The sequence below is a fragment of the Diceros bicornis genome, chromosome 13, assembly GCF_020826845.1.
Source record: "Diceros bicornis minor isolate mBicDic1 chromosome 13, mDicBic1.mat.cur, whole genome shotgun sequence".
NCBI lineage: Eukaryota > Metazoa > Chordata > Mammalia > Perissodactyla > Rhinocerotidae > Diceros > Diceros bicornis.
In genome coordinates, this window is record NC_080752.1 from 42,010,966 (window position 1) to 42,025,276 (window position 14,311).

General features: G+C 49.5%; 1 protein-coding gene across 1 annotated transcript; it reads right to left on the reverse strand.

The window, feature by feature from the left end:
• Positions 1-363: 363 nt before the first annotated feature.
• Positions 364-12,809, reverse strand: TRIM63 (tripartite motif containing 63). The gene is made up of 9 exons (XM_058552055.1): positions 12,360-12,809; positions 11,025-11,197; positions 7,938-8,106; positions 7,037-7,132; positions 5,596-5,829; positions 4,838-4,860; positions 4,401-4,525; positions 1,989-2,063; positions 364-450 (listed from the first exon to the last, which is right to left on the reverse strand). Exons 1-9 carry the CDS (start codon positions 12,516-12,518, stop codon positions 440-442), a joined length of 1,065 nt encoding a protein of 354 aa, XP_058408038.1. The 5' UTR covers positions 12,519-12,809; the 3' UTR covers positions 364-439.
• Between the last annotated feature and the right edge of the window lie 1,502 nt (positions 12,810-14,311).

The following is a 14,311-nucleotide window of genomic DNA, read 5'->3' on the forward strand; positions in this document are numbered from 1 at the left end:
CCCACCGAGGAAAGGAAGTGGGCAGCTGTATCAACCTGGCTTCCTTCCCCTCTTTCTGACAATCTCCAGTCCCACAATGACCAGGCATTATCATACAAAAGTTCCTTTACAAAAAGCACCAAATTGGCATACATATACAAGTATATACAAAAATCACATTTTAAAAATGTACAAAATATTCCATTTTGCACCAATGTAGAAAAGTGTCCTGTGTGGTGGTTTCAAGCACGTTTCCAATTCTGGTTCAGTGACTGCTGGACACAGCAGTGGGGTCCTACTCCTAGTCCCTGCTCTCTGAGCAGAGAGAAGACACACCTCCCCATTGCCCCTCCAGGGGCCCCGACCCCTCCCACCCTGGGCCTGTCACCAAGGCAGCTGGGCCCATCTCCACCCTCCCCAGTCTCTCTGCATCCAGAGGATCTCTCCCTCATCCAGCTCCTTACTGGCATCCTGAAAGAATAAGACAAAGAAACACAAGATGAGATAGGGACTCGGGATCCAGGGCTCACCAAGCTGCAGTGATAAAATTACGAAACTCCAATTCCTGCCTGGCCTCTTCCTTTTTTTTTCTAATTGAAGTATAGTTGACATACAATACTATATTAGTTTCAGGTGTACAACATAGTGATTTGACATTTATATAAGTATTGAAATGATCACCACAGCAAGTCTAGTAACCAGCTGTCACCATATAAAGTTATTACAATATTATTAACCATATTCTCTATGCTGTACATTACAACCCCGTGACTTATTTATTTCATAACTGGAAGTTTGCACCTCTTAACCCTTTCACCTATTTAACCCATCCCCACACTCCCTCCCCTCTGGCGACCACCGGTTTGTTCTTTGTATCTATGAGCTTGTTTGTGTTTTGTTTTGTTCATTTGTTTTGGTTTTTAGATTCCACATATGAGTGAAATCACACAGTATTTGTCTTTCTCTGTCTGGCTTATTTCACTTAGCATAATACCGTCTAGGTCCGTCCACGTTGTCACAAATGGCAAGATTTCATTCTTTTTTATGGCTAATATCCCAACCTCTTCCTTTTTAAGTCGAAATAGAATTAGTTGCCAAAACACTATGGATTTATCATCCAGTACAAAACTCCAAAAGACTACGCTGTATTTTTCAGCTGGATTGGAATTTAGTTCCAACAATAACTTGGCTTGAAAAATAATAACATTAGCAAGCACATGTTAATTAGCAAACATGTCGTTCCTGTGTGCCAGACACTGTGTTAAATGAATATCTAATTTACTCTCCACCGTAACCTTTTGAGGCCAGACTATTATGCCCCCACACACAGATGAGTAGCCCAAGACTCAGAAACGTTGTGAACTGCCCACGATCACACTGCTGGTTTGTGGTAAAGTTGTGATTCAGACCCCAGGCTCTTAACTATACTCTGCTAGGTTGGCAAACTCATTTGCCTGGGGGGCCAGCAGATGACACGAATGAGTAAAGCAGGCAGGCTGACAGTGGTAGAGCTGGGCAAACTGGTAAGTGCATGTCCGATCCACACGGGGCAGCCACTGCCCTGCACCAGCTTTCTGGGACCAGGGAGAAGGGCAAGCCCAGCATTGTTAGCTCTTTCTCAATTTTCACAAGAAAGTGGAAATCCCGATTCTTAGTTGAAATCTCCTTTTTAAAGAAAACTCCTTAAAAAAAATCCTAATTTTAAAAATGTTGGCAACTAATTTAAAAAATTTTAAACACTGTGCTGGCCAAACAAAACACCTCGGTGAGCCAAGCCTGGCTCATGAGTGCCCTGTCTTTTACACCTTTGTCAATATAGTCACAAATATTTCAATACAGGACTTTACCCTTAAAAGGTTTAAAATACATAGTGGGCACATCATCCCATATTGGCATCATCTCCAATGTCCAGCACAGCACTTTGCACACAGTCAGAGTTTCACATTGTTGTTGCATGAACGAGCGAACGAATGAACGAATGAGTGATTGGAGGTAGATGGATTTCTTACCATCTTCCTTCCCCTCTGTGGACTCTTCCTCTTCCTGATCTTCTTCTTCTTCAATGAACTCTTCCTCTTCCTCATCTGAGTGTGACAAAGAACAGTTGTGTTTTAGAATGGGGCCAGTTTCTCAGAGGAGCTGCTCCAATGGGAACCAGGCAAGAGACAGCACTTATCCAGACTCCTTCCCATGCCCCGTCAGGGTCAAATGGCCAAACACTTTCTCAGTGGCCGAGAAAGTGATGGGCTTGCCAAACCCAAGCCGCACAGAGGCTGGCTTCCTCCTTCCTCTGCCCTCCTCCTTCCTTCCCACACCCCTCCAATGGAGAGAGGGTCAAGACGCTCCTTTGTTCCAGTAGCAGCAGCAGTTTCTATACCCTGATCTGCCTGTGACCAGAGGGGACTTTGGGGAAGCACACTTTGTGCTTCTGCACATCTCTCAGGCAGAGAAGCATCACCTGGGGAGAGTAGGACAAAAAGTCCTGATTCTCAGGGATCAGAGTACTTGTCCTGAAGGAATTTGCTCAGCCTTTGATATCTGCTTGCCTACCACTCCCTGCCCAGTTTTCCTCATTCCTTAGCCTAGAGAGGGGTGGATATGGGGTACGGAGGAGCATTTCTGGGACCACCAGCTTCTGGAGCCCCAGACAGACAGTGACCGAGCTGCAACCTGTGTCCTCACTTTCCCATCCTGGATATCACCTGCAAGCTCTACTAGTGGGAAACATACCTGTTCCCCACCTCCCTCTCCCAAGCCATTTCCTTAATCCTCTGGGGCCCTGACAGGGTCACCACAGTGTCAGAGGATTTGTCAAGAGTGTCTGGGAAGAGGCCTGAAAGAATTAATGCCTCCAAAGTGATAGCCAAAATTCTGGCCACGTAGCTGGGATCTGTGCTTAACCCAGGAGTTTTGTTGTTATTTAATCATTATCACAATTAACTATTCACAGCAGCATTTGCCGAGGACTGACTAAGTGCCGAGTGTTGTGCTAAACGCTGTATACGCATGGTCACGTATAATCCTCACAAGGGTCTTGTGAGGGTGGTACTCTCCCTATTGACCTATGAGGAAACTGAGGCTCAGGGAGATTATGGAAGGCAATGCAGGTCTTCACAACGTCGTATTGTTCACATAGTATGATCCATTCCTGAATATCTTAGCTTAGGGAGGATAACAGTGGAATAGATGATCCGCTGCAACGGATACATCCAAGTCCATTGGCTTTGGGATGCATTTTGTCCTAACCTATGAACAAGATATATTTGGGGTTCTGAGAACAAACTTAACACCAGATTCTGAAAGCTTGCGGGACAGCTGACACAAGAGGCGCCAAGAAGCTTTTCTTTTTCTCACGCCAGCCCATTTGCAGTTCTTCCCTGTTCCTGCACACTCCTCTCCCCATCAGCTGGTCATTGGAGCATCACCTCTCAGACCAATGCAAAATTCAGCAAAACTGGATCCTCCCTCTCTTTCTCTGTTGCTAAATAGCTACCTTTCAACTGTGTGACCTTGAGCAAATTATTAACATCTTTGCTTTTCATCCGGTTTCTTCATTTTCCTTTATTATTTTCCCCTTATTATTGTTATGGTTATATTGTTACAATTATTATAGGTACTCTATGAAAGAGTAATTATAAACAGAAATTAGGATATAATATAGATAAATTAAGGTGCCTGAGTATCATAGATGGTAGCATTCAGAAGCTGAAGTTAAGACTAGCTCTAGGCAATAAGTAGTATATGTCTAGTACCTTACAAACTCTTCTTTTGTTTTTTTTTTTAAAGATTTATTATTTATTTATTTATTTTTCCCCCCAAAGCCACATTAGATAGTTGTAGGTCATAGCTGCACATCCTTCTAGTTGCTGTATGTGGGACGCGGCCTCAGCATGGCCGGAGAAGCGGTGCATCAGTGCGTGCCCGGGATCCGAACCCGGGCCGCCAGCAGCGGAGCGCGCGCACTTAACCACTAAGCCACGGGGCCGGCCCCAAACTCTTCTGATTCAATATCTTACTTGTTGCAACAGCACCATGAGGTGGTCATTATTAGTAGGCCCACTTTTAACCTAATTTTTAAAGTTAGAAAATGAAGCTGAGAGGTGGAGGGGCTCACCCAAGGTCACACAGACAAGTGGTGGAACCAGGATTTGAACTTAAGTCTGCCCGATTTCAGTTACCATGCTCTTTCTATTGCCCCAAGACACTCCCTGCAGTGGATCCATACATAATTTACTGAGCAACAATTATGTACCAGGCACTGTGCTAGGCTCTGGGCTCATCCAGAAGTTGGCTGTATGAATTTGGCTGATATTGGGCATCTTTGCTATTGTATCCACCTCCATGTGGGGCTCAGTGGGAAGAAAGCCAATTTCCAGGGGTTGAGCAGGGAAATAGACAAATGGTACCACCACCTCCTTTACCTGTCCCAAAGTCAATGGCCCTCAGGGTATCTGCTATGTGCTCTAAGTCCAAAGTAAAGTAGTCCATGTTTTCAAAGCCCTGCTCTGTCTTCCCCAGCTGGCAACCCTTGGAAGCTTCCACAATGCTGTGGGGGAGAAAGAGAGAGAGAGCAGGGTGAGATCTCCAGGGCTCAGTGAAGGAAGGGGGTGTCTTAGCTCTAACTCACACCAGTGCACATGCTTGGGCCCACACAGAGGTCTTACACCTGGAGGATCCCCTGGAGGGGTGGAGTATTTCCTCTCCAGTCACAAGCAGAATGGATGGTCCAAGAAAGCAGGGGATGCAAAGGCCAGGAAAGCTAGCCCAGAGTGAGACACAAAGGGGGAGGCCCATTGGACAAAGTCAGAGGCCCTGGTGGAAGCTAGGCCTTGGATCATAGCCCTGGAGAGACACTGACCTTCTGATGAGTTGCTTGGCACTCTGTGGGGGGAGAGAGAGAGCAAAGGGTTAGGACTGCAGGAGGGGTAACTCGAGGAAATGAGCACCAGTGACTGGGTGCCGCAGATGCGCACTCGGTGCCATGCCCTAGCCCAGTTGTGACCTGCTCTCCACCCTGAGCTGAACAAAACCTGGATCTTTTCCCTCTGTCCATGGTCTGCACAGGTCTTGGTCTAGGACCGTCTCATCATCCTGGCAGGTAGCTTGCATTCTAGCGGTATCAATCTAAACACTCTTAAACCCTGACATCTCCAAGATGATAATCACATCCTAATCACCTTTTTATACCCAATGTCTAGCACAAAGCCTGGCCCACAGTATGTGCTTAGGAAATTTTTATTGAACTGAACTGTGAATTCTTATATCTGATCCTTTTCTGTCTCCCCTAACAAGCTCTTCTAGGGCAGGGTTCTGTCTCGTTCATCTCTGTTTCTCCACCTCAGTGGCTGGCCTTCAGCGAGTGCTCAATTAATAGTTTCTACATGAACGTTGCATTTTGCAGCTTGCAAAGTCATTTTACAAACATCCTCTTATTTGATCCTCATAAAATCAGTTAAGAAGAAGGAAGGTAGCAATGTAACATGCTTGTTTTACAGATGAGGTTCAGAGAGATTTAAATGACTTGCCCAAGGGTACATAGTGACAGAGCACGACTTGAATCTCAGACATAGCTGTTGTGTTGCAGTGACTCTGCCCACACCTTCTAGTCCTGCTCACCAAGAGGAAGATGGCCCCACCAGGCTCGTCCAGGGACTGGATGGCTGTCTCCACCAGCTTAGTGGACTTGTCCAGTTGCTCTCGGTACTGCTGGATGAGGGACTCGACGAAGCTGAGCTTCTCCTCCTGCTCCCGCGTGATCCGCTGCAGCAACTCACTCTTCTTCTCATCCAGGATGGCATACAGTACATCAAACTTCCGGCTCAGCTCTTCCTTCACCTGGTGACTGTTCTCCTGGGGACAGAAATCTTGGAGTCACATCCTGTGGGGTCCTCCTCCCTAACCCCAACACTTCCTTCCTGGGATGGGTGTGCTAGGAATAAAGAATCTAAAGCTGGAAGAGATCTTGCTACACCCCCACTTTATGAAAATGAAATGAAGGCTTAGCAAGAAAAAAGCACATGCTAAAGTTTCATAACTACTCAGTACACAGCAACGTTTGGAGGTTGGTGTCATGGAGAAAGCTACCCCCTTCCTCAAAAATAGAGACTCTAGAGTCAGATGGGGTGATATATTCTGGGCCTCCTGTGTGCCCCCAAGTCACACTCTGTCCCCGCTATTTTAGGACCAAGACTGGTTTCAGAAAACTGCATCATTTGGTCCTAGCAGAGGTGAAGAAGCAGTTCCTCCCCTAGTAACTTCCTCGTTGAGTCTCCTTTCTCTCCACCACAGATGCTACATCTTAGTTTCCTTACCTGTAAAATGGGTATAATAATAGCATCTCATCAGACTGGGGGCTCTAGGATCCTCTATCAGCCTGGGAGCCCCTCATGGGTGGTAACAATGTCCTCCTCCTTCCTTTGAACCTATCCTTCACACAACTCTTTGTCCGCCAGACATGTGACCATCCCTTCCCCCATCTCATCTCCAGATCCCCACTCCAAGTGGAGACAGAAAATCAGGGATGCTTTTGCAGGGATAGAAGTTTCCTTCTGCCTCTACAGTCTTGGTACTCAAAGTGTGGTCCATGGACCAGCAACTTGGGCAAAGGCTGGGAGCTTGTTAGAGATGCAGAATCTCATGCCTCATTCCAGACCTACTGAATCAGAACTTGAATTTTAACAAGATCCCAGGGTGATTTGAATGCACTTTAAAGTGCGAGAAGCCTTGGTCTTCAGCACGTCAGAAAACAATGCTCTGAAAACTACTAGTGTGGAATAAATGCTGGGAATTATGCGTGGGACACTCCCTGAAGTCAGGAATGGGTCTCTTGTTCACCACCCCATCCCCAGAGCCTCTGGCAGGGCCTGACACACAGCTGTGCTCAAGAAGCATTTGTTGAGTGAATGGATGAATGGATTAGTCAGTCCTTCCCCCACTAACCCTGCTTGAACATCCCAGGCTCCAGGCCCCACCTTTAGCCATGAGTAAGCCTTCACCCCAGAAAACAGGCAGCAATGGGAGGCTTCAAACCCCCAGGCAGAGCTATTCTTCCTCTCACCTTGGTCACTCGACAGGAGTCTTCTAGCTGAGTGATGATGGTCTGCACACGGTCGTTCCCCGCCACCAGCATGGAGATACAGTTACTCAGCTCAGTCTAGATGGGAGGAGGGGTTGGGGGATCAGGAAAGAAGAGACAGAAATAGTCTCAGGGCCTGCCCTCTAGAGAGTGGCAGCACAATGGCACCCTCACTCCCCTCTCTGCTAGAAAGAGCCTCTCTCTGAGGTGCAGCTCAGGTCCAGAGCAGAGGATTTCAGAGAGATGCTGCATCCCTTATTTTACAGATGAGGCCCAGAGAGGAGAAATGAGCTGCCCAAAATACACAGCAATGTACCGGGAGAGGAGGGGCTTGTTTCTAGGAACGAAGGGATGCAGAAAAGAAATATAATTGGAGAATTCTAGAAGAGAGAGATCAAGAAAAGAGTGGGAGATGGGGAAGAAACAGTATAGAATGAGGGGCCACAGCCTACTGCCTGGACGGGATGGCAGGGCTCCCACAGGCCCAGGGGCCCAGGGAGAGGGCTGTCAGCTGCCTCCTTCTGCAGGGGAATTTGAAGACTGGGAGGAGTGACCGGCACAGGAAGAGGCATCTGGGGCCCAAAGCACACTGGGATGTAGGAGTCATGGCCTGAGAGGACCCTGGTGGCCTGGCCCTGGGGTCTGGGCTTTCCCCTGTGGCCACACCCAGGTGTCCTCAAGTGGCTCTAAGTATAACCCATGAGCTCAGCCACCTCCCCCAGGAAGGCAAGGGCTGCTGTCCCCACAGCCTAGGAAGTCCCTCCAGAGGGACTATTCCTGAAAGGCCGGCTCAGCAGATCTACAGGGATCAAATCCATATCCTGAATCATTGGGCTGTGCCCAGCAGGCCCAGGCTGGGGGCTGAAGTGGCTCAGGCCAGTACCTTTTGTCCTTGGAAGACGCTCTGCAGCGGGGCCACCTCGCAGGCCTTGTGGGCCCCGAACACCTTGCACATGGAGCACGTGGGCACCTCACAGGTAAGGCAGTAGATGTTGATTTTCTCGTCTTCATGCTCCTTGCACATGGGGTGGCTGCCCTTCTGCAGGGGCCGACTGAAGTGGAGAAGAGTCACAAGTCACGGGGTGGGCGTCCCGAGTCCCTGTCTCCTCCCCCAGCTCCAGGAGACCACCCCAGATCTATGACCTGAGCTTTTAGTGGTTGGCTGTCTCTAATCCTTTTCTTTTCAACCTCTGGGGACCCAGGACCAGGGAAGCCAATGACACCAAGTCCGTCCTCACATCCTAGGACTCAAACTCCGTTGATGGAGTTGGCCTTAGGCCCTGCCAGTGCAGGACATGGGAAGGGCTGTAGAATCTCAGAGTCACACCTGGAGACATTTTCGAGAAGAGGAAACTGGGCCCCAAAAAGGTGAATTGACCTGCCCAAGGTCACCCAGCAAGTCAGGACAAGGGAGGCTCAACTTCATTTGCTCTAATTATAGTCCCCATAGCTCCTGGTTACTGCAGGCCAGGCTCTGGGCAAAGCATTTTATACTCATGGCCTCATTGAATTCTATATTTACTCCACCAGACTGTAACCTCCATCAAAGCAGGGAAACTTGCCTATTCTCTTCACTGCTGAATCTGCAGTGTACAGTGCCTGGCATGGAGGAGGCAGTAATTAAATACAGGTAGAAAGAATAAATCAGTAAGCATGCCGTGAGGGGGCCCGAGGCTCAGAGAGGGAAGCAGTGTGTGTGCCCCAAATCACACAACTAGAACATGGGCAGCCCAGGGCTGTCCAACAGCCCAGCATGAGCCTGGACTTCTAGTCCAGCGATACTTTCCAGGGTCCAGAGTCCCTTCCTTCTCTTTCTTCTGAAACACGCATTCTTAGAATGACTCTCTCTCTTCGTTTCTCTCTGTGCTCAGGGTCTCTGGCATATTATTTGTGCCAGTGTATTGGTCAAATGTATTGGTCACTTCCTACCCGAGATTCAGTTTTTTGGGTCTAGGTCTTACCTTGCCGGCTAGACTATACACTCATTTAGAGCCAACACCATGTCTACACCACCTCTGATTTCCCACCCTCTAACACAGCAGGCGTCTCTAAATGTCATATCGTTACTGTCCCTCATCAGTGTTAATCCCTCACCTCCAAATAGCCTTGCACCACTGATCACACCCCAGACATTATTGTCCTTTCAACTTCTTAAATAAGCCCCTTTCTAGACGTTTCTTTTTGCATCTTTTATCCCAAGGCCACCCACCACCCACTCCCCATGCTGGCAGAGGTCTCCCTTTGCCACTTGTCTCTATCCCCTAGGAAGGGATCTCTGGGATGGCAGTAAGTACAGAGGTGAGGCAAGATCCTGAGGGTCTGGTGCCTATGCCCACCGCCATCCCAGATGCCCATCCTCCCAAGCCCAGGCATCAACATCTGGGTTCAAATCCAGATTGTTCTGCCACTTACTCATTTTGTGACCTTGGACAAGAGATTTCACCTCTCTGAGCCTTGGTTTCATCCCAGAGGTACTGGGGTCAATGGCAGGAGTTGACTGTAATGAATGTGTAGGCCCTGGCACAGAGCAGACCCTCAATAGAGGGGAGCTATCACTGTCATTCAACTATGTGGAAAAGCCTCGAAGGGCAAACACAACGTGTTCTTCCTAGGTCAACACTGGGTGGGCTAATATTTTCGTACAATATTGATTTTATTATTATTATAATGATCAACAATATATTTGCATTTTTGTAGTGTTGAACTCCAGCAACATGAGAAGCAATATCGGTTAGGAATGTTCACCATGGAGTCAGTCAGATAGGCTCCCTCTCAGTTTCACCACTTGCTGCTGAGTGGCCTTGGACAAGCCTCTGACATTCTCTGAGCCTCCACTTCCTCACTGTAAAATGAGGGCAAGAATTCCTTATAGAATTATTTTAAGAATTAAATAGGGATAATGCATGGAAAATACTTAGTACAGTGGCTACACACAGTAGGTGCTCAATAAATATTTGCTGTTTTTAACATTTCCCATCAAAATCCTATTTGATAATCACAATAACAAATCTTACTGTCCCATTCTTCAGACAGGGGAAATGAAGGCCCAAAGACTTACTCAAGATCCTACAATGCATTAGTAACAGAGTCAGACCAGCAAACACCCTTCCCCAGGTCAGGGCTCTTTCTCACTAGGACTGGTCTGCCATCTTTCTTTGGGCAGGACGCCACCTGCAGGCCGGCACTTGGTGGAGGTTTTGGACCATAAAGGCTGTGAGGTCAGCAGCCTGGAAGTCTTGTTAGGATGTCCTGATTTGTAAAGATCTCCCCGGTAGCTGTGTCTCTCTCCGTTTGAGAGAGACACAGGGGACTGCACAATGTCCCCCACTCACAAATCCCGCCTGAGGCTGAGCTGCTATTTTACAAACAGGGAGACTCAGAGCTAAATCGACTGGGTCCATCCCCAGCAATTCCGCTTCCCAACTGGGAGACCTCGGGTAACTGACTTCACCTCTTTGAGCCTCAGCCTCCCCACTGGTGAAATGGGGATGATAAAAGTCATGCCTGACCCACAGGACTGTTGTGAAGGAGCAGGAGGAAGCATTCCCGGTGCCCCAGGCTGTGCGTCCGGGCACATGGGACGATACCTGTTGCTATCACTATAGAGAAACTGGCTGTGTTCTCGCTGGGCACTTCTCTGCTTATCAGGGCCACTTAGCTAGCCCCAGTCCTCTCTCTCCCTCTCGTATCTCATCTTCGCCCCAGTTTCTGTCTCAGTATCTCCCAAGAGGGCAGCCTAACATCTGGGCCCTTTCCCATTCACTGAGTGACACAGAGAGCCAGGGTTGGAGGACAGAGATGAGCCTCTGTTCCTGCCTGAGGAAGAGGGGATGGCTCTCTGGACTGGCTAGTGTATCTTGCCCAACTACGGGACTGGATCCCAAGCAGATGAAGGAGGAAGGAGCCTGGGAGGGCTGGGCAGAGAACAGTGGGGAGAGAGGATGGGCTCCCAGCAGCCAGGCAGACTGACCTGGAACACTCCTGCTTGTAGATGTCAATGATGTTCTCCACCAGCAGATTCCTCTGCAGACCGTACACTCCGTGACGATCCATGATCACCTCATGGCGGCAGGAGGGGCAGCGGAAACGGCCTCCAGACACGGACACCGAGCCACCCCGGTTGGTCCAGTAGGGATTTGCAGCCTGCGGGTGGCAAGGGCAGACATGAGGCCTGGGGTCCCTCCTCAGCCCCTCCCCTTTCTAATCTCTGATTGTCTTTCCCTCTGCTTACCCCCAAACATTCTTTTTTTTTTGCTGGGAAAGATTCACTCTGAGCTAACATCTGTTGCCAGTCTTCCTCTCTATTTTTGTTTTTTTCCTCCCCAAAGCCCCAGTACACAGTTGTATATCCTAGTTGTGAGTCCTTCTAGTTCTTCTATGTGAGCCACCACCACAGCATGGCTATTGACAGACAAGTGGTGTGGTTCCACGCCTGGGAACCTAACCAGGGCTGCCGAAGTGGAGCGCACTGAACTTTAACCACTAGGCCATCAGGGCAGGCTCCTCAACCATTCTTGTCACACCATGTGACTTGGAGCTCGCCAGCCCACTTACAAAGGGAGCACCTGAGGAGCAACTAAGCAGTCAACAGGTTTGGGAGTCAGCAGACCTAGGTTTAAGTCACGGTTCTTCTCTGAATGACTTTGGGCAAGCAACCTCATGTCTCCAAGCCTCAGTTTGCCCATTCACGAAATGGGCACTATAATTAGAGCCAGCTCCTAGGGCTGCCACTTTAAAGATAAAGAAGTGAGAGAACATTTTGTAAAGTGCTTCTGGGGAAACTTGAGTCCTGCCTCCAGCCAGGACCTCCACCCCCATTCCTTTCTTAGGGAGATGGAGATTCTCCTGCCCCCATATTATAGAGAACAGCCTTGAAGGGGAAGACGTCTCTACTGCCCAGGGCCTCCCAGCCACCCTCCTCCTAAAGCTTTGGGGCCCTGCCACCACGGAGCTGGCTCCGGCCCCAGGGGTCTGGTTTCTCTCTCGTCTCTGCCTGCCTCTCCCTCTTATCACTCGAGGCATTTGACTCCTATTGGAGAGTCAACTGCGGTGTTCAGGATGCGGGTGGGGGAGCTGCGGGCAGGGCGGGGAGGGGAAACATGCGTCATGGAGAAGGAATGGGGCAGCCAGAGCCACCTCCCTAGCCCCCCTCAGCCAGGCCAGAGGCCTCAGCAGGGGGTCACTTAGGAGAAGAAAAAACCAACCCCAGTTTGGAAGAGTCCTGGGCTAGGAGAGAAGGGCTTTCCTTATGGGAAAACTGAAGAGCCACCTGGGGCCCCGCAACTAGGCTCCGCCCCGCACTGACCTGAAAGATGTCATTGGCACACTTCCGGCAGAGGTTGTGCTGACACGGCAAGATGACCACCGGCTTGGTAAACATCTCCAGGCAGATGGGACAGATCAGCTGCTTCTCCAGGTTCTCCATGGGGCTCCCATCCTGGATCAGGCTTGACTTATAATCCATATTGTCGGAAGGTGTGGCCCCACCTGGATGCCTCCTCCACCGGCCTCACTCGAAGCAGACCTGGGGTCTTGCCTGTGTCACAAAACACCCACCCGGAGCCTCTTTGTCTTCTTCTCCTGGCGCCCGAATTCTGTCTTGGGCTGAGGCCCCTCTGATATTTATAGCTGGACCCCGGTCACATGAGCCCCAGGAGGGGACCAGCTGAGCATTCCGATGCCAAGCGGCTGGCGGGGCTTGAGTTTCTTCCAGGCCTGAAAGACCGGCCCTCTCAAATCACATGTAGCGATGAGCAATCCCTGTTCCCCTGGGATGGGGGTCGTAAACAAGAACAGCCTGTTTGTGGGCAGGGTTGGGGGAGGGGCACCCAAAGTTTCCTCCAGAAATTAGTTTCCTCCCACAACAGGCTGGTAAGCCAGGGACGGGACCCAGCGAGTGGGCCACTGGGATTTGTGGGGTTAACAGCCAGTGTCCCCTCACTAACCTAAATCAGGTCCCCCCCTTGTGGAGTCCTAGGCAGCCCCCAAGATGAAGGGTCAGGGCAGCCCCTTTCTCTGAGCCCATCCCTGAGCACAGCATGTTGCTGGAGACCTTGAAACTCCCACCCCAGTTAACCCATCCCTCCATTCCTTGGCCACTAATTGTACTTTAATGCTGAAGGGCTCCCTTAAGACATAGTCCAGTCCCCTCGTTGTATAGATTTTGACGCTGAGGTTTAGAAGGAAAGGAGCTTATTCAAAGTCACTTAGAAAGTAAGTGGCAAAGCCAGGAACCTTATTCATTCATCAAACATTTTTCTGAGTACTGACTATACATCAGGCGCCAAAGTGACAGATAAATGAGTACTCCTTTTCCCTGCCCTGAGATTCCTACAGTGTAGGGAGAGAGACAGACAGAAATAACTATTATGTAATGCCTACCTAGACACTTAGAAGTTATCCAGATGCTCTCCTTTGTCCTCTGTACAAATTTTTTTTTTTTTTTGTGAGGAAGATCAGCCCTGAGCTAACATCTGTGCCAATCCTCCTCTTTTTGCTGAGGAAGACTGGCCCTGGGCTAACATCTGTGCCTATCTTCCTCCACTTTATGTGGGACGCGGCCTCAGCATGGCCTGACAAGTGGTGCATCTGTGCACGCCTGGGACCCGAACCCCGGCCGCCAGCAGCGGAGCTCGCGCACTTAACCGCTATGCCAGGGGCCGGCCCCCCTCTGTACAAATTTAAATTTTTCTCCATGTCCTTCTGGACATCTTCCATGTTGGCAAGTAGAAGTCATTGGAGCAGTTCCAATGGCTGTTTTTAAGGTGAATCTCATGCAAAGGGATATTGGGGCCATCACTATAAGGCACTGGGGTGAGAGTGGGAGCAGTGACATCAGGCCTCAGGATGAGCTTGAGAGGCTGTAGAACATACAGGAGGAGGGTCCAAGATCTCATGAAAGAGGAGTGGCAAGAGACTAGGTTTGATCCCCTCAGCCTGGAGAAGAGTTGACGGTTGGAGAAGACTTAGTGAGTAGCGAGGGCAGAGGAGCCAACTTTGGGAAGGAGAGGAAATGGGAGGGAGAAGGGGAAGAGGGGGACCCAGTCAGAGAAAGAGGTGGAGGCCTAGAGGACAAGGGGCTGGGGAATTTCAAGGAGAGGGTGGTCCCCCCAAAATGTGAATGGCTAGTTTTGCTGAGCACCTACCATGTGCCAGGCACTGTGCCAAGCACTTCGTGTGCATTGTTTTATTTCACCATCTCAACAGCCAACAACGTAAGAACTATTATATCCCCATGCTACGGATGAGGAACCTCAG

Bases quoted from the DNA above. Each gene is read 5' to 3' on its own strand.
- TRIM63 (XM_058552055.1), bottom strand. From the start codon at position 12,518: ATGGATTATAAGTCAAGCCTGATCCAGGATGGGAGCCCCATGGAGAAC. The intron at 8,107-11,024 runs GTCAGTCTGCCT...TCTCCACTTCAG, and splicing joins TACAAGCAGGAGTGTTCCAG to TCGGCCCCTGCAGAAGGGCA. The intron at 4,526-4,837 runs GTCAGTGTCTCT...TCTCCCCCACAG, and splicing joins GCCAAGCAACTCATCAGAAG to CATTGTGGAAGCTTCCAAGG.